Below are 26,604 nucleotides of genomic sequence, written 5' to 3'. Positions count from 1 at the left end.
CTTCAGTTGTCCCTCAGGATATGTGGCGGATTGGTTCCAGAACACATCCTGGCCCCAACAATATATCAAAATTCACATAAACTCAAGTCCAGAAGCCAGCCCTTCAGAACTACCATATATGAAAAACTGACCCTCCATATATGCAGCTTTCACATGCTGAATCCACATGGCCTAATGCTATGGTTTATATGTCCCCTCCAAAAACTTATGTTGAAGTTTATAATCCCAGCACTTTGGGCGGCTGAGGCAGGTGGATCACAAGGTCAGGAGATTGAGACCATCCTGGCCAACATGGTGAAACCCCGTCTCTATTAAAAATACAAAAATTAGCTGGGTATGGTGGCACCTGCCTGTAATCCCAGTTACTCAGGAGGCTGAGGCAGGAGAATACTTTGAACCAGGGAGTCAGAGGTTGCAATGAGACAAGATCTCGCCACTGCACTCCGGCCTGGCGACAGGGACTCTGTCTAAAAAAAAAAAAAGGTAGAACTGTTAAGAGGTCATTAGGCCATGAGGACTCCACTCCACCCTCATGAATAGATTAATGTGAGTGCATAAACTGGAGTGCATGCAGGAGTGAGTTCATTATCGCTAGAGTGGGTTGTTATAAAAGTGAGCTCCAGATGCTGGCACCTTGATATTGAACTTTCCAGCCTCAAAAACTGTGAGAAATAAATTTATTTAAATCACCCAGCTGTGGTATTCAGTTATATCAACACAAAACAGACTAAGACAATGTTCAAAGCCAAGATCCAGGCCAGGCGCAGTGGCTCACACCTGTAATCCCAGCACTTTGGGAGGCTGAGGTGGGCAGATCACGAGGTCAAAAAATTGAGACCATCCTGGCCAACATAGTGAAACCCTATCTCTACTAAAAATACAAAAAAATTAGCCTGTAGTCCCAGCTACTTGGGAGGCTGAGACTGGAGAATCGCTTGAACCCAGGAGGCAGAGGTTGACATGGGCTGAGATCGTGCCACTGCACTCCAGCCAGGTGACAGAGTGAGACTCCGACTAAATAAAAAAAAAAAAAGGCAAAGATCCTCATCATTTCCCATAAACACTCTCCTCCTGTGCTCTTCCCATTTAAGGACAATTCCGTCTTCCAGGTGCTCAGGCCAAAATCTAAGTCCTCCTTCGATTCCCTTTTCTCGGTCTCACATCCAATCTGTTAGCAAATACTCTACTAATTCCTTCAAAATATGACCACTCCTCACTCCCTTTCTGGCAACTGGAGGGTTGCCAGATAAAATAGAACACCCAGTGAAATTTGAATTTCCCAATGTTATGTGAGACATACTTGTACAAAAAATATTGTTTACCTGAAATTCAACTGGGTGTCCTGTATTTTTATTTGCTAAATGTGGCAACACTACTCTGCTGCCACCAGCCTGGATTATCACAATGGCCTCCTAACTACTCTCCCTGATTTCACCCTTGTCCCTCTCCAGTCTCTTCCCTACAAAGCAGCCAGAGTTACAGTAACCCTAAGTCAGATCACATCATCTCCCTGCTCAAACCCTCCATTCCTCTTACCCTACTCAAAAGCCAGAATTCTCTATGATTTTTTTAGAGGGTATCTGTAATCTTTCCATAGCCCTCCACCATTCCCATCTACATCCTGTTGCATGCCTCTTATGGGCCTACCTACTGTTGTTCTCCCTTGCTGGGCACAAGCAGTTTCATGTCACTTTTGCATGCTGCACCCTCATTTTGGTGCACTCCTCCCTGAGATATCATCATGACAGACAACTCCATCTCTTTCAAATTACTTATTAAAAATTGTAACCTCTAGGCCAGGTGCGGTGGCTCTCACCTGTAATCCTAGCACTTTGGGAGGCCGAGGCAGGAGGATTGTCTGAGCTCTGGAGCTGGAGACAAGCCTGGGCAACATGGTGAAACCCCATCTCTACTTAAAAAAAAAAAAAAAAATACAAAAAAGATCAGCTGGACGTGGTAGCACACACCTGTAGTCCCAGCTTCTCAGGAGGCTGAGGCAGGAGAATCACTTGAACCCGGGAGGTGGATGCTGCAGTGAGCCGAGACTGCGCCACTATACTCCAGCCTGGGCGAGAGAGGGAGACTCTTGTCTGGAAAAAAAAAATTGTAACCTTTTGACAATCACTATGGCTCTCCCCTGCTTTTTTTTCTCTATAACACATCATCATTCTAATACACTATATATTTTATTAACTTCTTTTCTGTCTCTACAGATATCCATGCTTACTAGAATATTAAGCTCTTTGAGGACAAGAATTTTTGATTTACTGCTACATCCCTAGAACCTAAAAGTCATGTCTGGAACATAATAGGTGCTCAAAAAACACTTATTGTTTAATGAGTTAAAAACTTGGGAACTAAATTACAACTAAATTTTGTAGACATGCCAAGTAGTCAGAAATTTAAAACATATGGTTTTCTATCCTTTTGAGACAGGGCTTCACAATCATGTTGGAGTGCAATGGTGCATATCTTGGCTCACCACAACCTCCACCTCCTAGGTTCAAGCAATCTTCCCAACTCAGCCTCCTGAGTAGCTCAGACCACAGGCACATGCCACCACGCCCGGCTAATTTTTTGTATTTTTGGTAGAGACAGAGTTTTTCCATGTTGCTCAGGCAGGTCTCACGCTCCTGAGCTCAAGGGATTCACCTGCCTCGGCCTCCCAAAGTGCTGGGATTTATAGCACACACCTGTAGTCCCAGCTACTGGGGAGGCTGAGGCAGAAGAATCACTTGAACCTGGGAGGCGGAGGTTGCAGTGAGCCGAGATCATGCCACTGTACTGCAGCCTGGGCAACAGAACAAGATTCCATCTCAAAAAAAAAAAAGTAGGGGGAGAAAAAGTTGAGTGCATGTAAGGAATGAAACTATGTACAAGGAAAGGGCCCTGGCAGGGTGAGTACACAAGGGAGGAACACGTGAGGGGGAGAAGACCACCGTGAGGGGCATAGACTCCCCCATCTGACCACCGTCATCAACTCTATTGCCAGAATCTTTTTTTTTTTTTTTTTCTTTTTGAGACGGAGTCTTGCTTTCTCGCCCAGCCTGGAATGCAGTGGTGCAATCTCGGCTCACTGCCACCTCCGCATCCCAGGTTCACATGATTCTCCAGCCTCAGCCTCCTGAATAGCTGGGACTACAGGCGTCCACCACCATGCCCGGCTAATGTTCTGTATTTTTAGTAGAGATAGGGTTTCACCGTGTTAGCCAGGATAGTCTCGATCTTCTTACCTCACTATCCGCCCATCTCGGCCTCTCAAAGTGCTGAGATTACAGGCGTGAGCCACCATGCCCGCACCCACCCCCATTTTATTATTATTATTATTATTATTTTTTTGAGACGGAGTTTCGCTCTTGTTACCCAGGCTGGAGTGCAATGGCGCGATCTCGGCTCACAGCAACCTCCGCCTCCCGGGTTCAGGCAATTCTGCCTCAGCCTCCTGAGTAACTGGGATTACAGGCACGCTCCACCGTGCCCAGCTAATTTTTTTGTATTTTTAGTAGAGACGGGGTTTCACCATGTTGACCAGGATGGTCTCGATCTCTTGACCTCGTGATTCACCCGCCTCGGCCTCCCAAAGTGCTGGGATTACAGGCGTGAGCCACCGCACCCGGCCTATTATTATTATTATTTTTTGAGACGGAGTCTCGCTCTGTCTCAACAGTCTGGAGTGTAATGGCGCCATCTCGGCTCACCACAACCTCTGCCTCCCGGGTTCAAGCGATTCTTCTGCCTCAGCCTCCTTAGTAGCTGGGACTACAGGCACGTGCCACCACGCCCGCCTGATTTTTGTATTTTTAGTAGAGACGGGGTTTCGCCATGTTGGCCAGGCTGGTCTCAAGCTCCTGACCTCCTCATGATCCTCCTGCCTCTGCCTCCCAAAGTCCTGGGATTACAGGTGTGAGCCACCGCGCCCAGCCTACTGCGAGAATCTTGAGGCTGCGAGGTGAGGCCCTCCAGGTTCCCCTCCCGTTCCTCCAATGCAGAAAGTTCTAGCAGAAAAAAACAGGTCTGTTCCTCAGATTTCAGGCCCCCTGTGGTCCCACCAGGCCGGCCTCTCTCATTTTCCGCCTCTTCTCCACCTGTTGACACACTCAGAGCTCCTAGATTCAATTCTTCTGATGTTTTTCCAGAGGCCTCCCAGGGTTTTCCCTACTCATAATCAAAGAGAAATCCCAGCGGGCTTCTCTGAATCTCCGCTTATTCTGGATCCCTGGCCGACCCCGTCTGACTCCTTAACTCCAGGCAGGGACCTGGGATAGGAGGTCGCAGATCCCTGCGAATCCGATGAAAATTGCTCTCTAAGGATAAGAGCAGAAGTGAAGCCTCCTTCAAGAGCCAGAGCGGCTATCACCACAGAAAAAGAAAGGGCAAGAGAGGGACTACAAGACCAACGTCCCGGGAAAGCCCCGGAGAACCCCTGGAATCCCGAACCCAGACCCACGGCCCCATCCGGCTCCTCAGCCCCTCCCCACGCCTCTCCCCAGCCCACCCTGCCTAAACCCATCCTGCCCCCACCTCTGGCTGCTGGCGGGCGCCAGACCAGGGGCTGCCCTAACCTGGCTTCGAGGTGACCGCGTCCCGTTGCCGCTCCCACAACATGCGAGGCCACGCCCCCAGGTACTCTTCTGACCAATAGAGATTCCGTCCCGTCCCAGGGCCCCGCCCCCGCTGTGATAGGCAGCTAACGGTTTTAACCGTCCTAATGGTCTAATGGTCCTACAGGCAGTACGCACAGCACGCCCTCAGGGCCGCCTCTGACCAATAAGGATTCCATCCCATCCCCAGAGCCCCGCCCCCACCGCGACAGGAAGCTAACGGTTGTTTAACAGTCCTAAAGGTCTCAACCGCGCTGAATGTGAGCCCCGCCAAGCCCTCCTATCTGGCGCCACCCTGCCACACGCCACACCCAGCCCACTTGTATCCCAGGCAACGTTCCCTACCCCCACGCTCACGCCCGAATTTCCACCCTCGGCCCATCTGACGTGCAGACCTGCTCACTATTTGTTCGACCTACACCTCACTGTGTGTGCCCAGAACAAGGAGGCCCTGGTCCCCAGGAATGGCGAGGCGCCACCTGTGACGACAGCACGTGAGATGGACCTGGTGGCCAGGGGCCAGAGCACGGGTGATGCTCGGGTGATCTGCACAAGGGCAGGACAGGGGGAGCAGCTGAGGCGAGAGGCGCTGTAGGCAGATGGGGACATCGAACCGGGGTCCTGGAGGAGAGAGAAAGGAAACGAGAAATCCTCTAAGGTTCCTGGCCTGCTGGATGCTGGAGTGGCCTGAGGCCAGGAACAGTGGGGATAGGCAGGCAGGATCTATGTAACTCTGCCTCTTGTGGTTATATATGACTGAAAGCAAAAAATAGGCTTGAGACCAGCCTGGGCAGCATGGCGGAACCCCAGCTCTACAAAAAATTGCCTGGCATGATGACACGTGCCCGTGGTCCCAGTTACTCAGGAGGCTGAGGCGGGGAATCACTTGAACCCGAGGCAGAGGCTGCAGTGAGCCAATATAACGCCGCTACACTCCAGCCTGGGTGACAGAACGAGACCCTGTCTCAAAAAACAAACAGGCCGGGTGCGGTGGCTCATGCCTGTAATCCCAGCACTTTGGGAGGCTGAGGCGGGTGGATCATGAGGTCAGGAGTTTGAGACCAGCCTGGCCAACATGGTGAAACTCCGTCTCTACTAAAGATATAAAAAATTAGCCGGGTGTGGTGGCACTCGCCTGTAATCCCAGCTACTTGGGAGGCTGAGGCAGGAGAATCACTTGAACCCGGGAGGCGGAGGTTGCAGTGAGCCAAGATTGTGCCACTGCACTCCAGCCTGAGCAACAAGAGACTCCGTTTCAAACAAACAAAAAACAGGATGCAATCACCAATGGAGTATAAATGGAAAGGAGATTGGATTGAGCCCCAGGACACACCAGTTTAGAGGCCTTGGGAGATGAGGGAAAAGGAGCCAAGGAGTTGGGCGTGAGCATGGTCGGGAGACAGGGAAAGACAACAGGAGAATGAGGCATTCTGGAAGGCACCTGGAACTGCTTCAGCGAGGAGGCAGAGATCAGCTATGACAAATGCTGAGGATGTATTCAGGGAAGATGAGTTAGAATTAACTTTGGGTGACCTTGGCAGGAGCAGTTACAGTGATGTAGTGAGGATGAAAACCTGATTTGAGTATGGATTCAAAAAACCAGGAGGAGAGATTTGGCATATCCATACAGTAGAAAACTGCTAAGCAATAAAAATGAATGAACAATGGATGCAACGACATGGATAAATTTCAAAATAATTATGCTGAGTGAAAGCCAAACACAAAAGAATATATACTGTATGATTCCATTTATATAAAATTCTAGAAAATGCAAATTAATCTATAGTGACAGACAGCAGAGGCGTGGCATTGCCTGAGGCAAATGAGAGCCGTAAGGAAAGATTACGAATAGGCAGAAGGAAACTTGGGGTGATGGACATATTTACTGTCTTGATGGTGATGTTTCAGAGGTGTATACATATATTGAAATGCATCAAATTGTACATTTTCAATGTGTAGTTTATTGTGTATTAATTATACCTAAATAAAGCTATAAAAATAAAAACATAGCTGGGCACCATGGCTCATGCCTATAATCCCAGAACTTTGGGAGGCCAAGAAGGGAGGATTTCTTGAGTCCAGGAGTTTGAGGTTACAGTGAGCCATGATTATGCCACTGCACTGAAGCCTGAGCAACAGAGAGGCTCTGTCTAATAAAATAAAATAGGCTAGGCATGGTGGCTCACGCCTGTAATCCCAGCACTTTGGGAGGCCAAGGCGGGCAGGTCATGAGGTCAGGAGTTCAAGACCAGCCTGACCAATATGGTGAAACCCTGTCTCTACTAAAAATACAAAAATCGATTGGGTGCCGTGGCTCATGCTTGTGATCCCAGCAATTTGGGAGGCCGAGGCAGGTGGGTCATGAGGTCATGAGTTCAAGACCAGCCTGGCCAAGATAGTGAAACCCTGTCTCTACTAAAACTACAACAATCAGGCCAGTCATGGTGTGTCGGGTTCCTGTAATCCCAGCTACTCAGGAGGCTGAGGCAGAAAATTGCTTGAACCCAGGAGGTGGAGGTTGCAGTGAGCCCAGATTGTGCCACTGTACTCCAGCCTGGGCAACAGAGCAAGACTCCATATAAAAAATAATAATATTATAAGACATTTGAAAAATAAAGAAAAAAAATAATAATAATACAAAAGTTAGCCAGGCATGGTGGTGAGCGCTACTTGGGAGGCTGAGGCAGGAAAACTGTTTGAACCCAGGAGGTGGAGGTTGCAGTGAACCAAGATCATGCCACTGCACTCCAGCCTGGGCAACAGAGGGAGACTCCATCTCTAAATAAATAAATAAAGTAAAAACGTGGCCGGACGCGGTGGCTTACACCTGTAATCCCAGCACTTTGGGAGGCTGAGGCGGGTGTGTCACTTGAGGTCAGGAGTTTGAGACCATCCTGGCCAACATGGTGAAACCCCGTCTCTACTAAAAATACAATAAGTTAGCTGGGCATGGTGGCAGGCACCTATAGTCCAAGCTACTCATGAGGCTGAGACAGGAGAATCGCTTGAACCCAGGAGGTGAAGGTGGCAGTGAGCCTAGATCGCACCATTGCACTGTAGCCTGGGTGACAGAGTGAGACTCCGTCTCAAAAAAAAAAAAAAGTAAAAATATTACAGATAGAGTTAAAGCTCCATTCTGTCCTTCCAGATTCTATTTCTTTTCCTCCCCTCCCCAGGTGATTTCTATCCTATATTTGTTGCCTATAATTCTTATGCATGCTTTTTATTTTTAATTACTAAATTTTTTAAAATTTTTATTTATGTAAAAATAGAGACAGGGTCTCATCATGTTGACCAGGCTGGTCTTGAACTCCTGGACTCAAGCAACCTGCCTGCCTTGGCCTCCCCAGGTGGGGATTACAGGAGCGACCCACCACACCCAGCCAGTTCATATGTTTGTATCCACAAATCATAGCATTGTTTTGTATATTTATTTATTTATTTGAGACAGGGTCTCATTCTGTCTCCCAGGCTGGAGTGCAGTAGCACAATCATGGCTCAGTGCTGTCTCACCCACCCAGGGTCAAGCAATCCTCCCACCTCAACTTCCCAAATAGTTGGGACCACAGGTGCGCACCACCATGTCTGGTTAATTTTTGTATTTTTTATAGAGATGGGGCTTTGTCATGTTGTCCAGGCTGGTCTTTAACTCCTGGGCTCAAGCAGTCCGCCCACCTTGGCCTCCCAAAGTGCTGGGATTACAGGTGTGAGCCACCATGTCCAGCCAATTTTATAAATTATATATTTTGTATATATATTTTTTTTGAGATGGAGTTTCGCTCTTATTGCCCAGGCTAGAGTGCAATGATATGATCTCAGCTCACTGTGACCTCCACCTCCCAGGTTCAACCAATTCTCCTGCCTCAGCCTCCTGAGTAGCTGGGACTACAGGCACCCACCAACACGCCAGCCTAGTTTTTTGTATTTTTAGTAGAGATGAGGTTTCACCATTTTGGCTAGGCTGGTCTTGAACTCCTGACCTCAGGTGATCCACCCATCTCAGCCTCCCAAAGTGCTGGGATTACAGGCATGAGCCACCACGCCCAGCCACTTTGTACATCTTTCTGCAACTTGACTTTCTCACTCAATATCTTTAAGATATTTTTTTGGCAGGGGGATGGGGTCCCACTCTGTGAGCCAGGCTGGAGTACAGTGGTGCAATCTCCGTTTACTGTAACCTCCACTTCCCAGGCTCAAGTGATCCTCCCACCTCAGCCTCCCGAATAGCCAGAATCACAGGTGCACGCCACCACACCCAGATAATTTTTTGTGTATTTGGTAGAGACAGGGTATCACCATGTTGCCTAGGCTGGTCTCATACTCCTGAGCTCAAACAATCCGCCCATCTCAACCTCCCAAAGTGCTAGGATTACAAACATGAGCAACCACACCTGGTTGACATTTAAACAAAAAAAACAACAACAACAACAAAAGAGATTTATCTCTGTGGATTCTAATATCTGTAGCTGATTTATAGTAATGCCAATAATTTCACTGTGTGACTATAGCCCAATTTCCTTCCTTCCTTCCCTCCCTCCTTCCCTCCCTCCCTCCCTCGCTCCTTCCCTTTCTTCCTTCCTTCTTTCCTTCCTTTCTTCCTTTCTCTTTCTCTCTTTCTTTCTCTCTTCTTTCTTTCCTTTTTTTCGGAGAACAAGCTTCCCTCTTGTTGCCCAGGTTGGAGTGCAATGACGTGATCTCAGCTCACTGCAACCTCCTCCTGGGTTCAAGTGATTCTCCTGCCTCAGCCTCCCAAGTAGCTGGGATTACAGGCATCTGCCACCATGCTCGGCTCATTTTTTGTATTTTTAGTAGAGATGCAGTTTCACTATGTTGGCCAGGCTGGTCTCGAACTCCTGACCTCAGGCAATCTACCCACCTTGACCTCTCAAAATGCTGGAATTACAGGCGTGAGCCACTGCACCCGATCTATAGCCCAATTTTCTTATTGTCCTGTTCATAAACACTTGGGCTGCTTACAGTTTTCCCCCTATATAGATGCTACAATGAATCTTTATTTATTTATTTATTTATTGAGATGGGGTCTCATTCTGTCACCCAGACTGAAGTTCAGTGGTGTGATTAGAGTTCACTTTAGCCTCAACTTCCTCAGGCTTAAGTGATCCTCCCACTTCAGTTGCCCAAATAGCTGGGACTACAGGTATATGCCACCACACTCAGTTAATTTTTGTATTTTTTTGTAGAGACAGGGTTTGCCATTTTACCCAGGCTGGTCTGGAACTCCTGGGCTCAAGCGATTTGCTCACTTTGGTGTCTCAAACTGCTAGGATTACAGGTGTGGACCACCAAGCCCAGCACAGTGAATCTTTTAATATCTGTGAGTTCATGTGAGAGGGGCTCTCCAGGGTGACTACACTGGGGTAGACACTCTGGATATTAGGGCTTGTGCCATTGACACTAGCAGGGTCTTGGGTGTTTTACTGGCACATTTTAAGAGGCTGATTGCCAACTTATTTTGGTTAGTAAAGGGGGTGAACTGTTCAAGTCCCTCTTTTACAAATAAAAGAGCATTCAGTCAATAATTTGCCCAAGGGTAGCTCAGAATGGAACCATAATGTCAAATCTTTGCATGTTCCTTCTTCTGTTTTTCTGTTATGCCCTATTCCTTTACTCACCCCTTGTAACAGTCACCTGTCATGATTAGCATTCCCAGTCACTATGAACTCTTAAGAGATAAATTGGTAGAGACTATTCTGAAGCAGTAATTTTATCCTAAAAGTCACCAACCTCTTTAACATTTCTTCTGACTCCATGAAATGCTTTCTAAATTTATATTCCTGGCAGTATGGATGCATAGTTTTTTAAATGCAGGATTTGCCCGCATTTAAAATGTTCTTTGAATATTTCATAGGCTGTGAATCCATTAAACTCCACCATGGAGCCCTATGTGTTTCTATATATGAGGCTTTTTCAGGCTGTGAATGTTAAGGGGCAGGTTTTTCTCATAGAGAAGAACTAGAGTAGCAAGGACAAAGGAGAAACAGGCCAGGTGCTACCTCAACAAACCGCAGCAGCATTGTTCAGTCACAACCTTCCCTTGTCGCTAAGCAACAAGAAATTGACCTCCAGAGATTCTCTTCCCTGAAGACATATCCTCCAGAAGACAAAAGGAAAGTTTGCCTTTTCTGCTCCCTTCTTGGAAAGATGCAAAGTGCTTTAGTAGGCTCCTGGGTAAGAGTGCACTTTATGTTAATCCTGGCCCTTTGTCCTCTGGTTGTACCCGAAATCTGACTGAGTCATGAGAGTGAAGTGAAAAGATTTTCGTCTGGCATCCAACCTGGAATAGGACCCTGAGCTGCCCACTTCCTCTCCACCATCCTGAAGTCACCCCTGGAGGCTGCCTAGTCTTCCTAACACTTTGCCCCCTTCCATGCAACCTGGTTTCCTGCAAGCCAGTGGAAACTCCTAGTCCTCTAGCCACCCCATTTATTCCCAGTTCATTGTTTGAGCCCCTCAAGCTTTTGGAGTATGGCTGCTCTTTAGTCTGGGAACATTTTGAGGGCAAAGTGTTTTTGTCCGCTGTATTTCCTGTGCCCAGCCCCATGCCTGGAAGACAATAAAGGTCTGATAAATACTGTTAAGCTAACTTGAATAGAGAGTGAGGGGTTCCTGAAAGAGAAGGATAGATAGACAAAGTGACCTGCGTCTTCAGTGGGATGGAAAGATATGAGACTTCCTAGTCCTGTTGAAGAGCCCACTGTGATGGCCAGAGGACAGGCTTGGGACAGGTTCTGCTCAGGGTTATAATTGTGGAGGGCCAGATACTCATCCTCTCCAGGGAGAATTCAGGACAAAGAGGTTGGGCCATAGGCATTCCCAGACATGATCACCCACAAGGTGTTCACCTCATGACATCAGCATGGTACAGCTCCTTTCTTGGACCTCTGATAGTTGCTTATTTCTGTCTTCTGATAATTCCTCTCTCTGAAATTATCTCCAGGCTGGGTGTGGTGGCTCATTCCTGTAATCCCAACATTTTGGGAGGCCAAGGTGGGCAGATCACTTGAGGTCAGGAGTTTGAGACCAGCCCGGCTGACATGGAGAAACCCTGTCTCTACTACAAACACAAAAATTAGCCAGGCATGGTGGCGGACACCTGTAGTCCCAGGTATTTGGGAGGCTGAGGCAGGAGAATGACTTGAACCCAGGAGGTGGAGGTTGCAGCGAGCCGAGATTATGCCACTGTATTCCAGCCTGGGTGACAGTGCAAGACTCTGTTTCAAAAAAAAAAAGAAAAAATTCGGGGTGAACAATAAAGGGGGTTTCTTCTCAGACTCTTTAGGAAAGGACCACACTCCTGATTAGTGGCCCTGCCCACAAATTTCTGCTCTGAATGAATGGCACCCCTTCCCCACACACGCATAGTCCAAGTGGGTCAGTACAGCTGAGGCCAACTGTCCCAAGGATGGATGGAGACAATTCTATACTGGCCCATCTCCAGGAGTATCCTAACTCCTTAGATTCTTTCTATTCTGTCAGGAACTTCCATGAGGGGCTTCTGGTCTGGCTTTCCTGGAACCCTCAGTTGGGGACCTGAGGGCTAGGACTTGAGTGATTTGAGTGTTTTATCCTCATTCCTATCTTGTTATAGCACAACAGTGGCTTCTATGGGCACTACAGAAGCCAATTCAAGAGTGAAAGTGCTAGAGAATACCGCCTTGCAGCCAAGCCCCAGCCTCCAGCAGTGTTCCTGCAGCAATGTCAGGTATAAAGCAAACCTGAAGGCAGTGGGGGTAACTGGACCAGGTCTTGCCTTTCCCAGAACCCATCCCCAGCCCTTCCATGGCTGTATTGACAGCTAGCTGGGGCCAGCTATCCCTGGGACAGGCTTTACCTCTCTTCTCTGAGATGTCAGATCTTTCCCCTACAGACAGGGTGGAAAAAAGTGAGTACCAAAGTGAACCATTTTGCTCACTGCCCTTCTAGATGAGCAAAGGGCAAGGGCCCAGCTGGGGTGGGTAGCTATGGGCAGAGAGCCTCTAGAACCCAGGAAGTAAGCCTTGAGTTTTGCTGACAACTACCTTCATATTCAGATTCCTTGATGCTAACAAAGCCCATGGTCCATCCCATAGCCAGCTTCACAGTCCAGGGCCTTGGAAATTAATAGGAGGCCTCCTCTGGTCAGGGAAGTAGTACAGGAGGCAGCTGGGTACTGGCCTGCACATTTGGCCGGGGAATACCAGAAAGAAGTGATGGCAGAGGTGTCCTAGAGTGGTTGTAACAGGCTTTTAGAGAACAGGAAAGGGATATAGGGCCACAGGCCCTTTACAGCTTACAGGCCTGGAGACAAGGAAGGGGCACTGTGTATCGTAAATCAGGGTCATGGCAGGGCAAGGTGGCTCACGCCTGTAATCCTAGCACTTTGGGAGGCCAAGGCAGGCGGATCACTTGAAGTCAGGAGCTTGAAACCAGTCTGGCCAACATGGCGAAATCCTGTCTTTACTAAAAATACAAAAAAAAAAAAAGAAAGAAAGAAATTAGCCGGGCATGGTGGTGCACGCCTGTAATCCCAGCTACTTGGGAGGCTGAGGTAGGCAGAATCGCTTGACCCTGGGAGACAGAAGTTGCAGTGAGCCAAGATTGCACCACTGTACGCCAGCCTGGGCAGCAGAACGAGACTCCATCTCAAAAAAATAAAATAAAATAAAATAAAAATAAATAAATAAATGACGGTCACAACAGTAAAAATGATACTCAAAGCAACAGAACTCAGAAGGGTATGTTTACAAAGGATTGAGTGTGATAGCCTCAGGTAAAGGCAGTCTCACAGGCTGTTAACAGTCAAGTGGTGAGTACCAATGAGCCCAAAGGGACAAGGGGGAGGCATGGCTCCTAGAATCTAGAAGGAGAGAAAGGTATGGAAAGGGTCACCCTGACAGAAGCAGTGATCCTAGGTAGGGAGACATAGCCAGGTGGGAGGTGGCCTAGGAGGGAGCCAAGAGAAGAAACACCTCCTCTCTCTTTTCCTCCATTTCCTCCCAGGGATCCCTGGCGGCCAGGACAAAGGGAGCCTGGTGTTGAGTGCAGTCAGGTCAGCCTCCAGAGCAACAGCTGGTAGAAGAAGGCCCAGAGGGATCTGAAAGGTGCCTGAAACAGGCACCACCCACAGCACCTTCTTGCTTCCTAGCCTCTTGCCAGGTCCTACTCGATCTGCCATCTGGATTTTCTATGAATTGCTTTCTCAGGCTGAGAGCAGGGTCCTGGAGGCTGCTATTTTATGGAACTGAACTTCCTTAGCATATACGCTTGCAAGGACTGCCTGGCATAGCCTACCAAGCCAGGCCCAGATGCAGCTCCAGACGCTTATCCAGGGCCACCTCCCTTTTGAGAGTGATGGTATCTGGGTAGTGCAGGAAGAGAAGCAATCCAGAGACTTCCTGCTGTATGTTTGTCATTGCCCTTGGTGGCAGCTCTCCTCTGAGAGACTGGAACATCCGATCAATCTGTTAAACTCGTTCCTCAAGAACAGACATGTAAGAGACATGTTTTGACTGCTGATCAATGTAAGGACTTGCTACATAAATAATTTACTAGCATTCTTAGCACCCCTAACTAGCATAATCTGTGTGTCTTGGATTCAGGTTACATAAATGTCAAATCTCCTGTTCCATTTTATGTCTAAAACTGTTTTAATTAATAGGACCACTTGGGGAAGTTGCACATTTTCTTTTTGCATTGGTTGAGAGGTATCAGGTTTCAGCTGGCAAATTCTAACTATTATTTAAAGCCTTTCCAAGATATAGCATCCATTCTCCTTTGGTTTGTAAAATTTTTGTCCATGACATTCAGATGCAAGAAAATTCTTTTTCTTCTTTTTCATTTTTTTTCTTCTAAAGCAGATTAGTCTATTTCTAGCCTTTACCTGCCTAATTCTTGGGAAATATAATTCTGGTCCTCTTGGTTTCTCAGGTTGGATAAGAGTCCTGTCTGGTTAGGGGCAGGTTCTTCACCTGTGGTTCCATGATTGCTGGGCCCCTGCTGTCATCCCATCCCTCAGTTTCCCAAGGAGGCTCCTCTCTTATTGAAGACTGTCCAGCCTCTACAGGGGCCCTTAGCCCTCCCACATGCAAATGCTGCCCCTTCCAAATAAAACCACCTGTCTTCCGAGGTCTCTTAAGATGGAATCACAGTCTTAACTCTACCTGTTCAGAAACCATGGATTTTACCACCTTCATGGAAAAGGAGCCGTAAATGGTTAAGAAACAAAGATGCTAGTGATTATTCTTTGCAGGGCAAGAATACCCAGAGAGGAAATGACTGTGCTTCTCACCAAGCTTCCACAGTTTTGAGAGAACAAAACTCAGTGGGCATCAATAAATTATCCTGCCACTGTAGGAACAGTGAATTTCCAGTCAGAGGTGACTCTGACAGGAAAGACATGTACATTCTAGGGCTATGTACAATTCTGTAGCTGAGGATAGACACAGGGTAGAAATTTGGGGGTCAATTGAAACTTACCCAAGATGCCTAGATTTTATTTTAATCGAAACTTTCATTGAAGTCATTTTCAATTCATAAGCAGTTGTAAAAAATAATAGAGATCTCTTCTACACTTTGCCTGGTTACCTTTAATGGTAACATTTTGCAAAGCTATAGTACAGTATCACAACCAGGACATTGACGTTGATTGATATACTCACTAAAGTTCATTCAAATTTCCCCCCTAGTTTTACTCGTGTGTGTGTGTGTGTGTGTTTGTGTATTAAGAGCTATAAAATTGGCCGGGCGCGGTGGCTCACGCCTGTTATCCCAGCACTTTGAGAGGCCAAGGCGGGTGGATCACAAGGTCAAGAGATCGAGACCATCCTGGTCAACATGGTGAAACCCCGTCTCTACTAAAAATACAAAAAATTAGCTGGGCATGGTGGCACGTGCCTGTAATCCCAGCTACTCGGGAGGCTGAGGCAGGAGAATTGCCTGAACCCGGGAGGCGGAGGTTGCGGTGAGCCAAGATCGCGCCATTGCACTCCAGCCTGGGTAACAAGAGCGAAACTCCAACTCAAAAAAAAAAAAAAAAGCTATAAAATTTTGGCCGAGCACAGTGGCTCACACCTGTAATCCCAACACTGTGGGAGGCCAAGGTGGGTGGCTCACTTAAGGTCAGGAGTTCGAGACCAGCTTGGCCAACATGGTGAAACCCCATCTCTACTAAAAATTAAAAAATTAGCCCAGGAGGTCAAGGCTGAAGTGAACTATGATTGCATCACTGCACTCCAGCCTGGCAACAAAGTGAAACCCTGTCTCAAAAAAAGTTATATAAATGGGATAATACAATATGCAACCTTTGGAGACTGGCTATTTTGCAGCATAATTTCCTAGAGATTCATCCAAGTTATTGTGTGCTTCAACTGTTTATTATTTATTTTCATTACTGAGTAGTATTCCTTGATACACATGTACCAGTTTGTTTAAACATTCATCTGTTAAAGGATATCTGACCTGATTCCAGTTTTTGGCTCATATAAATAGAGCTGTTATGAATATTTGTTTATAGATTTTTGGTTGAACATAAGCTTTTGTCTCTCTGGGATAAATGCCCAGGAATACAATTGCTGGGTCATGTGGTAGTTGCATGTGTAGTTTTTAAAAGAAATTGCCAAGCTATTTTTGAGAATGACTTTACCATTTTATATTACCACCAGCAATGCATGAATGATCTGGTTTCTCTGCATTCTCACCAACACCTGGTGTTGTTTCTATTTTCAATTGTAGCTATTCTGATAGATGTGTAGTGATATCTTATTGCAGTTTTAATTTGCATTTCCCTGATGGTTAATGATGAAAATCTTTTCATATGTTATTTGTTATCTGTAAATCTTGTTTGGTTAGATGTCTTCATGTTTGCCCATTTTCTAACTAGATTGTGATTTTACTGTTGAGAGAATTCCTTATATATTCTAGTCTTCTGTTGGATACATGGTTTGTAGATACTTTCTCCTAGTCTGTAGCTTGGTTTGCAGTGGCGTGATCATGGCTCATTGCATCCTTAACCTCTTAAGCTCAATTGATCCTTCCACTTCAGCCTTCCTAGTTGCTGGGACCACAGGTATGTGTCACCACACCTGGCTAATTTGTTATTTTTTTGTAGAGATGTGGTCTGGGAGTCTTGCCATGCTGCCCAGGCTGGTCTTGAACTCCTGGGCTCAAGCAATCCTTCCTCCTTGGTCTCTCAAAGTTCGGGGATTATGTGTGTGAGCCACTGCACTGGGCCTTAGCTTGCTTTTTTTTTTTTTTTTTTGGAGACGGAGTCTCTGTCGCCAAGTCTGGAGTGCAGTGGTGAGATCTCCACTCATTGCAACCTCTGCCACCCAAATTCAAGCAATTCTCCTGCCTCAACCTCCCCAGTAGCTGGGATTACAGGCACCCACCACCACACCCAGCTAATTTTTGTATTTTTGGTGGAGACGAGGTTTCACCATGTTGGCCAGGCTAGTCTCAAACTCCTGGCCTCAAGTGATCAACCTGTTTCAGCCTCCCAAAGTGCTGGGATTACAGGCATGAGCCACTGTGCCCGACTTCAGCTTGCTTTTTGAGGAATGAAAGCTTCCCATCTTCTTTGAGTTTTCATTCTGCTTGAAGACTACCACTGGACTGTCTAAGGCAGGTGGTCCTAAAAAGGGAACTCTTAAACACACATTCAATAAGCTCTACCCTTATTCTGGTTCAAGGATATAGGATGGAGCATTTTATCTGGGAACCTGCTTTCAGCCATTACCTGTACTCCCAAGCCAGCCAAGCCTGACCTCGCCAGATCTGGTCACTTCAGGTCTACAGCAGGAGAAGCTGAGTGGCTGGGAGGGAATGGCTCTGAGGGCAGAACCCAGGCACAAGGCAAGAAGGTGGTCTTGAGACAGATTCCTGCTGAAGTCTGGAGGCCTAATAGATGCTCTTTCTCTGCCTAGGAGTGGAGCAAGGCTCTCTAGCTCCAACTAAGCCAAAGTAAATGCCATGGGGCCAGGACTTTCTGTCCCTGTTCATTAATTTTTTTTTTTTTTTTAGACAGAGTTGCTCAGGCTGGAGTACAGTGGTGTGATCTCGGATCACTGCAACCTCTGCCTCCAGGTTTAAGCGATTCTCCCACCTCAGCCTCCTGAGTAGCTGAGATTACAGGTGGGCACCACCACGCCCAGCTAATATTTTTGTGTGTTTTAGTAGAGATGGGGTTTCACCATGTTGGCCAGGTTGGTCTTGAACTCATGACCTCAAGTGATCTGCCCACCTTGGCCTCCTAAAGTGCTGGGATTACAGATGTGAGCCACCACACTCGGCCTAATTTTTGCATTTTTAGTAGAAACGGGGTTTCACTATGTTGGCTAGGCCGGTCTCAAACTCCTGACCTCAGGTGATCCACCTGCCTCAGCTTCCCAAAGTGCTGGGATTACAGGTGTGAGCCACAGCCTGTTCATTGATTTAACAGCAACATTTACTGAGCACAGTGTCAGGCATTATTCTCAGTGCTGGAGTTATAGATGTGAGCAAGACAGACCACCTTTGCCTACAAGAAGCTTATGTTCTAATGGGGAGCATGAGATGTTCTAATTGGGGTGGGGACAACAACATATTATAGAATCATATAGTTAGCAGGTGAAAAATGCAGGGTTAGGGTGATGGAACTATTGGCATAGTGCTCAAGGAAGGAAGAGGGAGGTATGAGGGAATTATATGGCCAGGAGAAGAAACAGGTGGCACAAAGCCCTGAGTGGGAGCACCTGGTATTTCTGAGGAGCAGTGGGGAAACCAGTGTGGCTGGAGATAACAAAAGGACCAATATCGTGTGGGTCTCACAGACCACTATGATGACTTTGGGTATCACAAACAGAAGGAACTGTTGTGAATTTTCAGCAACTGAGATGTGATCTCATTTATGTACTAACGGAATATGCTGGCTGCTAAGTGGACAACAGACTGGAGGGGCAAGTTTGAAAGCAGGGACACCAGGCAGGAAGCTCTTGGAATAATTCAGGCAAGAGAGGAAGGTGGCTTGGACCAGGGAAAACAGTGGGCATGCTGAGAAGTGGTCTGGTCCTGAGTACATTTTGACCACAGTATCAACAGGATACTGGCACCTTCAATGTGAGGTATGAGAGAAGAGAATTAAGGGGACTCAAGGTGTTTGATGGGATCTGGCTGCTGTGGTCTAAGCTGGGGGAGACTGTAGGTAGAGTGTGTCTGGGGCTAAGTCAAAGCTCAGTCATATGTGTGGAGATGCCCAATTGGGCATTTACATGGAGATGTGGAGTAAGGAATAGTCTATTGAGTCTAGAGTTCAGGAGAAAGCTCAAGCTGGAGATAGAAATTCCAGTTTTCAGATAGCATTTAGGGCCAAGAACCTGGGTATGCTGATGAGGGAGTAAATGTGGATGCAGGGGAGGAGAGGACTGAAGTCATGGGCAATCGAGAGTTAAGGCCCAATTTGAAACTAGCCACTGCTCCCATGATGGCAGGATGTCCTGGAAGATGCCTCAGGACCCTCCTCAATAAGGGTTCCAGATGCTTCTGCTTCAGGGCAAGTCTCAGGATGAGATATCCCAGGACTGAAATGTTGCTTTAATTAGTCTCTGCCCTCTGTCTGTTGGCAGTTAAGTAGCTTAGGGGCAGTGGCTCCTGGTGACTTCCCTCCATTAGGGACCCTGGGGCAGTGATCCAGGTAAGGGCAGGTAAATAAGCATTATTTTCCCCATTCACCTCCTTTCTCAATATCTTTCAAGGAGCCAGCACAGCAACACTTCTTCTCCAAGCATGACAACCGTACTTCCTTTGACAAAGTGAGTTCTGAAGAGAGGAAGAATGGCAGGCAGTCTGCCAGCCTAAGCTGAAGTCTGGACAGAGCAGGTGGTAGGGTGGAGGGGATGATCCTGAAGGAGGGCTCCTTATGAAGGCAGAGGAGTGGCTATCTTCCCCCACAAACTTTCTCCTCTAAGAAACAGCCTACTCCCCCAAACAGAGGCATCTCCGTTGGTTTCCTCTGCCAGCTTTCCAGATAATGTGCAAATATCCCGTGGGCCACTGACTCTCTGGGTGCTTCACCTTAGAATGAAAGTCATTAGGCCAGGCACGGTGGCTCAGGCCTGTAATCTCAGCACTTTGGGAGGCTGAGGCAGATGGATCAGGAGGTCAGGAGTTCAAGACCAGCCTGGCCAACACAGTGAAACCCCATCTCTACTAAAAATGCAAAAATTAGCTGGGCCTGGCGGCACATGCCTGTAGTCCCAGCCACTTGGGAGGCTGAGGCAGAATCGCTTGAACCCGGGAGGCAGAGGTTGCAGTGAGCTGAGATGGCACCACTGCACTCCAGCCTGGGCAAGAGAGCAAGACTCCATCTTAAAAAAAAAAAAAAAAAATGAAAGACATCACTGGGGAGGCAGACCAAGGAGGCCGGGGTATAGGCCAAGACAGCTAGGCACCGGACAGGCATCACCAAGCAGACTTGGGGTTAGGAGGGCCCCAAGAAGGTGCTTGGTGCCAGGAATATGGGCCAAGGGCCCATACCGTTGAGGAGGGCCCCTACTGCCTGCTGCAGGGAATCGGAAGGCGGAAGGACCTGGAGCGCCTGTGGCAGTGGCACACCTTCCTGCGCTGGGCACCCTGTGAGATGGAGTTGGGCCAGCAAGGGCCCCTGGAATCTTCTTACCAGGCTGATTTCCAACCAGGCCCAGGATTCAGTGGCCTCCCTCAGCACCTCATCCACTTCGTGCAGGTCCAGCCTTCCCATGCTAGGACCACCTACCAGCAGAACTTCTGCTATCCATCCCGGGGTGGCCACTGTGGCAGCTACAAGGTAGGGCCGCAGGCGCTAGTCACCGACACACTGCCTGACCTCCCAGGGATCCCAAGACCCAAGCTGCTGCAGCACTACCTTCATGCTGGGGTCTCTGAATGTCTAAACTGGTCCAGAGCATTAAACAAGGACAGCTGACACAGCAGCCTGTCTGTGCTTGCAGCCCAAGATGTATTAGAGGCTGAAAGGTAGTAGTGGGATGCCATGTCCTGTGCCTGTCTCCTATGGCACTTACGCCCATGGTGTTTTTGTGCTGGGCATGGGAGGTACTGCTCTGGGAGCCCTGCCACTAAGTGAGAAAGGGTAGGGTTTGCAAGAGGCTAAGAGTCCATGAGGGTTGCCATAGCCACAGCAGGTGGGTTCCAGGGCCCCAAGTACTACTCTGTTCTTGCAGCAAACCCAGCTGTAGAGAGGAAGAATAGAGGGCCATCCCCAACCTAAGTTGAAGTCAGGACACAGCAGGTGGTAGGGTGGAGGGGATGACCCTGAGGGAGGGCTCCTTATGAAGGCAGAGGAGTGGCTATCTTCCCCACAACCTTTTTCCTCTAGGAAATAGCCTATTCCCCCAAACAGAGGCATCTCTGTGTTGGTTTCCTCTGCCAGCTTGCAAGAAAATGTGCAAATATACTGCAGGCCACTGACTTCCTAGGTGCTTCACCCTAGAAGGAAAGGCTCACTGGGGAGGCAGGCCAAGTACTCAGTGTAGCTATGGGGAAAGCAGACCCCAGAGACCCCTACTAGTGGGCAGCAGAGGCTGGAAGAGGGAAGAGTGGGCAGCTTTCTCAGGAGGCAGCTGCCTTTGAGAAGTTTGTTGGGTGGGCACACAGTCCTGTCCAAGAAATGGCTGCCCCACAGCTGAGACAGGAGACTGCCCTGGGCCACAGAACCCACTGAACCATCCCTCCCTGTAAGCAGCATGAGCCGAGACCCTGAGGAGACACTCTGTAACTTGGATCTGGAGGTCTTCCTAACCCTGTGGTGTTTTCTGAGCATTTCTCTGGTCATCCTATCCTGCCATCCTTTGGTGACATGTGATGACAGCCCTTGTTTACTGTCCTAGTGCTCTCTAATCCCCAGGACAGTAAGAAGGTGCTGTCATCACATGTTGCCAAAGAAGAAGCTGAGGCTTCGATGAAACTAATACACCAAATCACTTTGGGAACACACACCAGATCCAAGAGGCTCCTTCTGGACCCTCATCCTTAGGAGCATTGAGACCCCCAAAGGAGGGCAGGAGCAGTGGAAGCAAGAAGGGAGTTCACACCAGGGTCCACACATTAGGTTTTAGCAGCACTTTTACTTCCACATCCAAACTCCCTGGGTCCTCACAACAGCCCTGTGAGGTAGGTAGGGTAGGAAGGTTTCAGAGATCCCCATTTATACATGAGGATGCTGAGGCACAGAGAGGTGAAGTGACTTGCTCAAGGTCATACAACCAGCAGTGTAAAGGGCCCAAAGCCAGCACTCCTCTGCTTGAACTCCTGGGCTCTGGCCCTCTGGCAGTTCCCACATCCTCTCTACTCTCTCTGTGTCCCCCACCCTCTCTGAACTCTCCTGGGTCTACCGGGACCCTAAAGGCAGGCTGGCACCTGGCATTTTTCAGGAATGGCAACTGGGGTGGGCCTGGTCAACTCCAGATAGGAACTGATCCTAAAGAGCGTGAGGCCAGCTTTCCTTCTCCCCATTTCCCAGTTGGATGGAAGGCCTAGTAGGTCCCAGGGTAAGGATGGAGCTAGGCATGGTTCATGAACGAATGGTGATAAAGGTAGGTGTAAGCATATGTGTGGCCTGCACTAAAGACAAAGGCTCCCCTAACCCAAGGCCCCAAGCCAGTGTCTCAAGTCCTCATCCCCGTGCCTCTCTCATCCCACAGAGCCACAGTGAGTGTCCTCAGCAGCAAAAGGAGCCATAGAAATAGCTGCCTCTGGCACTGAGCTGCTCCAGCGGACAGATCCCACCAGGCCTTCAGACCCCATCACGCAGACACAGTGCCTCCACGGCTTGACTGGGGCCCTGGGCCACACCCCCAATAACAAACAACCGGGGCCCAGCCTGCAGACTAGAGCAGGAGCAGCGGGCGGTGGGCATGGCAGGCAATGCCTCCCAGCGCCGTCGTGCAAGGCTAAAGCTCTCCACAGAGCCCAGAGGACATGGCTGGTTTCCTGCAAGAAGGAGAGAGAAGGCTGTGAGAGGCATATACTATAGGGACTCGAGGCCCTTCTACTCCCTGAGTCCAGAAAATAGCTCAGTAGATATCATCCCAGGATGAGCTATCAGTGTCTTGCTCCTCATTGCCTGTGTTCATCATTTGTTCATTCATGTTTCTATTTGTCCTTTTGACTGTGCATACAGTGGTCATTTGTCCTGCTGCTGTCTCGTAGACCCTTGCTGGTGCTTGACAGAGCCCCTAGTCACTGAGGGATACCCTGAGTGCTGTGTCAGGCAGACCACATCCTGCCTGCTTCACAGATAGGGGAAAGAGCTCACAAAGCCCTGACCCGACCCCTGGAGTGCCTGGAGATGGGCAGAAGGTGGCACACATGTTACGGGCTACTCTTTCCTGTCTTGGAACTCCCTCCTCTCCCCAGCCCCACAGAGACTTACCAAGGCCCCCAATGGCCACAATGTGCCCCCCAAGGGAGCCAACCACAAAGTCTGCCCTCTTATCCCTCATGCGCAGGTTGCGGGGCAGCTTGGTCCAGGACCCTGCAGGAGAGGGGAGGTCAGCTCTATTCATGTACCTACTATGCCCCTCCATCCCACACAGAGTGAGAGGATGGCCCAGAATGGCCACTGCTCACCATGCTCCAGGTCAAACATCTCCACAGTGTTGACAAAGTGTGGGCGAGAGTAGAAGTTATGGGGCCCAGGCTGCTGCAGGCCACCCAGGCTAAAGACACTGCCTTCAGCCATGGCACAGCCAGCAAAGGCCCGACGGCTGGGTAGGCTTGGATGCCGGGTCCAGGTACGGGTCTCCAGATCAAAGGCTTCAAAAGCAGTCACAGGGAGCTTGCCCTGGCGGCCCCCTGTCAATGGAATTGGGGTACCTGGGAAGGAGCCCAGGTGGCTTGGTGGGCTCCTCGATCACTAGGTTGCTGATCTGCCTGCCCCAGCCTCCCACATCCTGCTGTGTGCACACTTGCACATGGATCATCCACCCTACAGACCCTCGGGCATTGGGGTTTGGTTTTCCAACCCCATCAGGACCACCAGGGGTCAGAGCCTCAGAGCAGCCATGGATCACCGCAACAAAGCTTCTCTTGTTCTGCCATCCTGGACTGAGCCCAATCTCTATCCCAGCCAACCTATGAGGATGGGGATTTCTAGACTCTGAACCCCTTTCCCACATCTCCCAGGCCCTTACCCAGGACATAGATCTTGTTCCCGTGCAGGAAGGTGGAGGCCCCATAGCAGGGTGTGGGCATGGAGGGTAGCGAAAGCCAGCAATCCCGACGGGGCTCATACACACGTACCTGGGCCTGGGGGGCTGTGTCAGGGCCCATTCCCCCCAGAGCATACACCATACCATCTGCATAGAAAAAGAGTAGTTCAGACTGTACCCCAGCCGGCCAGGGCACCACACCCTGACAGCTGTCCTGGTCAGGCCTGGGGGTGGCTGGAGACCCATGTATTTATGGCATCCCTCCCCAGCAGCAGACACTCTACTACCTGCTTGGTGTGGGGGCTAGGGGAGCTGGGATTCCTACTCTGGTCAGGGCCCCTCTGAGTAAAGAGCAGGAGGCAGCTGATCTAATTATAATCTGACTCTGTCTCCCTGGAGACGCTATGGCAACAGAGTCTGGCATCCAAGCAGGGCTGGCCTGGGCTGGTGGTCAGACCTGGAGGCCACAAGGTGGGGACTCCCCTGGGGGAGGAAGATGGGGGATGGCTTAAGCCAGGGTGGGAAACATGGGGATCTGCTTAGCACAGAGCTCAGTCTGGGGAGGGGGCTTAGGGACCAGCTGGAGTTAGAGATGGGGTTGGGAGAGGAATGGTTTGGGTCTGTTGGGCAAAGGTACTGTCCACGAGCGTTCTGCCCTGGGATCCTGCTGGCACCTCTTCCACTATGGCACCTCTTTTACCTCTGTCACAATCTTTCACTATAGTAGGCTCTTGCCCTCTGTTAAACCCTCAGAGTCAGCTAGGGTATGTCTGGGGGCCTTGGGGTAATGGGCCAGTCAGCTGGGGGCTTCCATGGCAACCATCCCCAGGTCAGCTTGGCCTTTGTCCATATCAGGCTCTCTGTTGTGTGGGAAGGGTTTAGGGGGGAAGTCTAAGCACTTGCTAGGCTCTGAGCCAAGGCCCTCTCCTCTCCCCCACCCCAGACTATTTATAACCCTGGGAGTCATTAGGTCATCCCACCCCCATCTCTTAGAAATGAGGAGTGGGGCAGCGACATGGCTGGGGCCTCCCTTCATTCTGGGATCGGCTTGGGCTCTGCCTCCCACCTTAGTCAGAAAAGGCAGTTAATAGAAGGCTGCTGAAAGCCTAGCTCAGAGCTAGGTTGGAAAGGATACAGAAGACAAGGCCACGTCCTGGGCACCTATGTAAAAATTACAGCTCTTGTTCAGTCTCTGAGGGCAAGGGACTAAGTCAGGAAATAATAAAAGGTGTTAGGGTACCTGAAGTGCCTTCCTTGGGAGGCCACTCACCTCTCTCGACAGTTGCAACCCCCATAGCTGCTTGAGGGAGGGTGGCTCGACGCTCCCAGCGGCCCTCATCCATCAGGAAGGCCTCCACAGCAGCTACCGGGCTCTGGACCTCATCCACACCACCCACCACTAGCACCTGCTTGCCCAGAACCACCGCAGCTGCGCCAGCCCGGGCAGTGGGCAGGGGTGCCAGTGCCAGCCATGTGTGCGAGGCCATGTCCAGTGTCTCAGCAGTGTCCAGGGGCAGTCCAGCCTGGCCACAACCCCCCAACACCAGCAGGTGCCCATCTTGGTGTGCCACTGTGCCATAGACCCGGCAAGTGGGCATAGGGGGGAACACCTGCCAAGCAAAGGCCCGGCCACCTCCTGTAGACATGGTGTTCACTGCCAATGGCGGGCCATGCTGTCTGCTCAGACTGTAGGCCTCACTGGGGAGGCATGATAGGGCCTCATCTTGATTCTGCCAGGGCCACAAGGGGTATATGACCAGTCCAGGGACCTTGCCTCCACCTGGAGGAGAGAGGGAAAACAGGGGTCAGGGCCACTGGCCAGCCCCTCAGGAAACAGATAAGCAGCCTGTAGCTGAGGGTAGGGCTGGCCCAAAATCACTGGTGGGAAAGGCACGGGGAGAACCCAACCCCTCTGGCTAGCACACCACTGTGGAGGCCCTCCTGGAGTGGGAAGGAGGGCAGACCCCAGGTACCCAGGAACCTTTCCTCTTTCTCATGGGGGCATGAAGGATTCTCCTTCCCACCCACTACCCTAACCACTCAGCAACTGGGTCAAATCTGGGTCTAGGAAGGCAGTAGTAAGGTGACTAGAACAGGACTCTCCATCCTGGACCCCTTTCTTTCCCAACAAGCCTCACACTAGTTCTGCATGAGGGGAGTCCTACTGTATCCTCCCCTTACTGGCTACCAGAGTGCTCTGGGCAGCCTGAGGGGTACCCATGCCTGCTGTCAGGGGTCAGATTCCAGAGTAGCCTTACAACATCCTGGGGGCCATTCCACAGGGTTAATTTAAACCATTCCCACCAGTAAAAGGCCAGAGTCGGGTGTGTTTCAGACTAGGGGGAGGGCTGCACACCAGGGTTCCGCACTCTCCTCTGGCGGTCTCCCCTCAGGGGTTTGCCCATTGCAAACCCCCCAGAAGCCAGATTCTCTGGTGTCCAGAAGTGGGGTGGGGGGGCCGTTGGGGGAATCTCATGACCACAGGACTCCAGGGTCCGAGTCCAGGGCGTTTCCAGCAGGAATGGCAGCTGGACTTCTGGGTTCCCTCGCAGCAGATCCCCAAGTTCTCCAGCCACCCCTTTCTCTTGGGGGCTACATTCCTGGACCCCAGGCAGGAGGGCCTCCTGACCCCAAACTTCCAGCTCAAGGATGCGGAGGGGCGGGTCTGGGCTAGCGCGCTTGGGGTTCTACGCCCCGCGCCCCAAACTTCCCCTGAGCGTGGTTCCCGCGGGACTCACCCGCCGATGCTCCGAAGCTGCCAGGGCACGGGGTCCGCCGTTCCGCCTCCGCTGACGCTGGATCTGGCTGGGGCTGAAATCGGGCTC

At 49.8% G+C, this 26,604-nt stretch overlaps 2 protein-coding genes across 2 annotated transcripts; one reads left to right on the top strand and one right to left on the bottom strand.

Moving 5' to 3' along the window:
- The first annotated feature begins 10,674 nt into the window (after nucleotides 1-10,674).
- CUNH3orf84 (chromosome unknown C3orf84 homolog) lies at nucleotides 10,675-20,537 on the top strand. Its single transcript, XM_012467714.2, has 4 exons — nucleotides 10,675-10,790; nucleotides 12,211-12,324; nucleotides 19,328-19,384; nucleotides 20,119-20,537. Exons 1-4 carry the CDS (start codon nucleotides 10,764-10,766, stop codon nucleotides 20,533-20,535), a joined length of 615 nt encoding a protein of 204 aa, XP_012323137.1. The 5' UTR covers nucleotides 10,675-10,763; the 3' UTR covers nucleotides 20,536-20,537.
- A 1,137-nt stretch (nucleotides 20,538-21,674) lies between these two features.
- Nucleotides 21,675-26,604, bottom strand: KLHDC8B (kelch domain containing 8B). The gene is made up of 6 exons (XM_012467713.2): nucleotides 26,518-26,604; nucleotides 25,050-25,559; nucleotides 23,762-23,926; nucleotides 23,199-23,423; nucleotides 23,002-23,103; nucleotides 21,675-22,559 (listed from the first exon to the last, which is right to left on the bottom strand). Exons 2-6 carry the CDS (start codon nucleotides 25,423-25,425, stop codon nucleotides 22,363-22,365), a joined length of 1,065 nt encoding a protein of 354 aa, XP_012323136.1. The 5' UTR covers nucleotides 25,426-25,559; nucleotides 26,518-26,604; the 3' UTR covers nucleotides 21,675-22,362.

This window comes from Aotus nancymaae, unplaced genomic scaffold, assembly GCF_030222135.1.
Source record: "Aotus nancymaae isolate 86718 unplaced genomic scaffold, 86718_ANA_hifiasm-v0.15.2.pri h1tg000067l, whole genome shotgun sequence".
Lineage (NCBI taxonomy): Eukaryota > Metazoa > Chordata > Mammalia > Primates > Aotidae > Aotus > Aotus nancymaae.
Note: the sequence above shows the minus strand (reverse complement) of the source record. Positions and strands in the feature narration are given on the sequence as shown.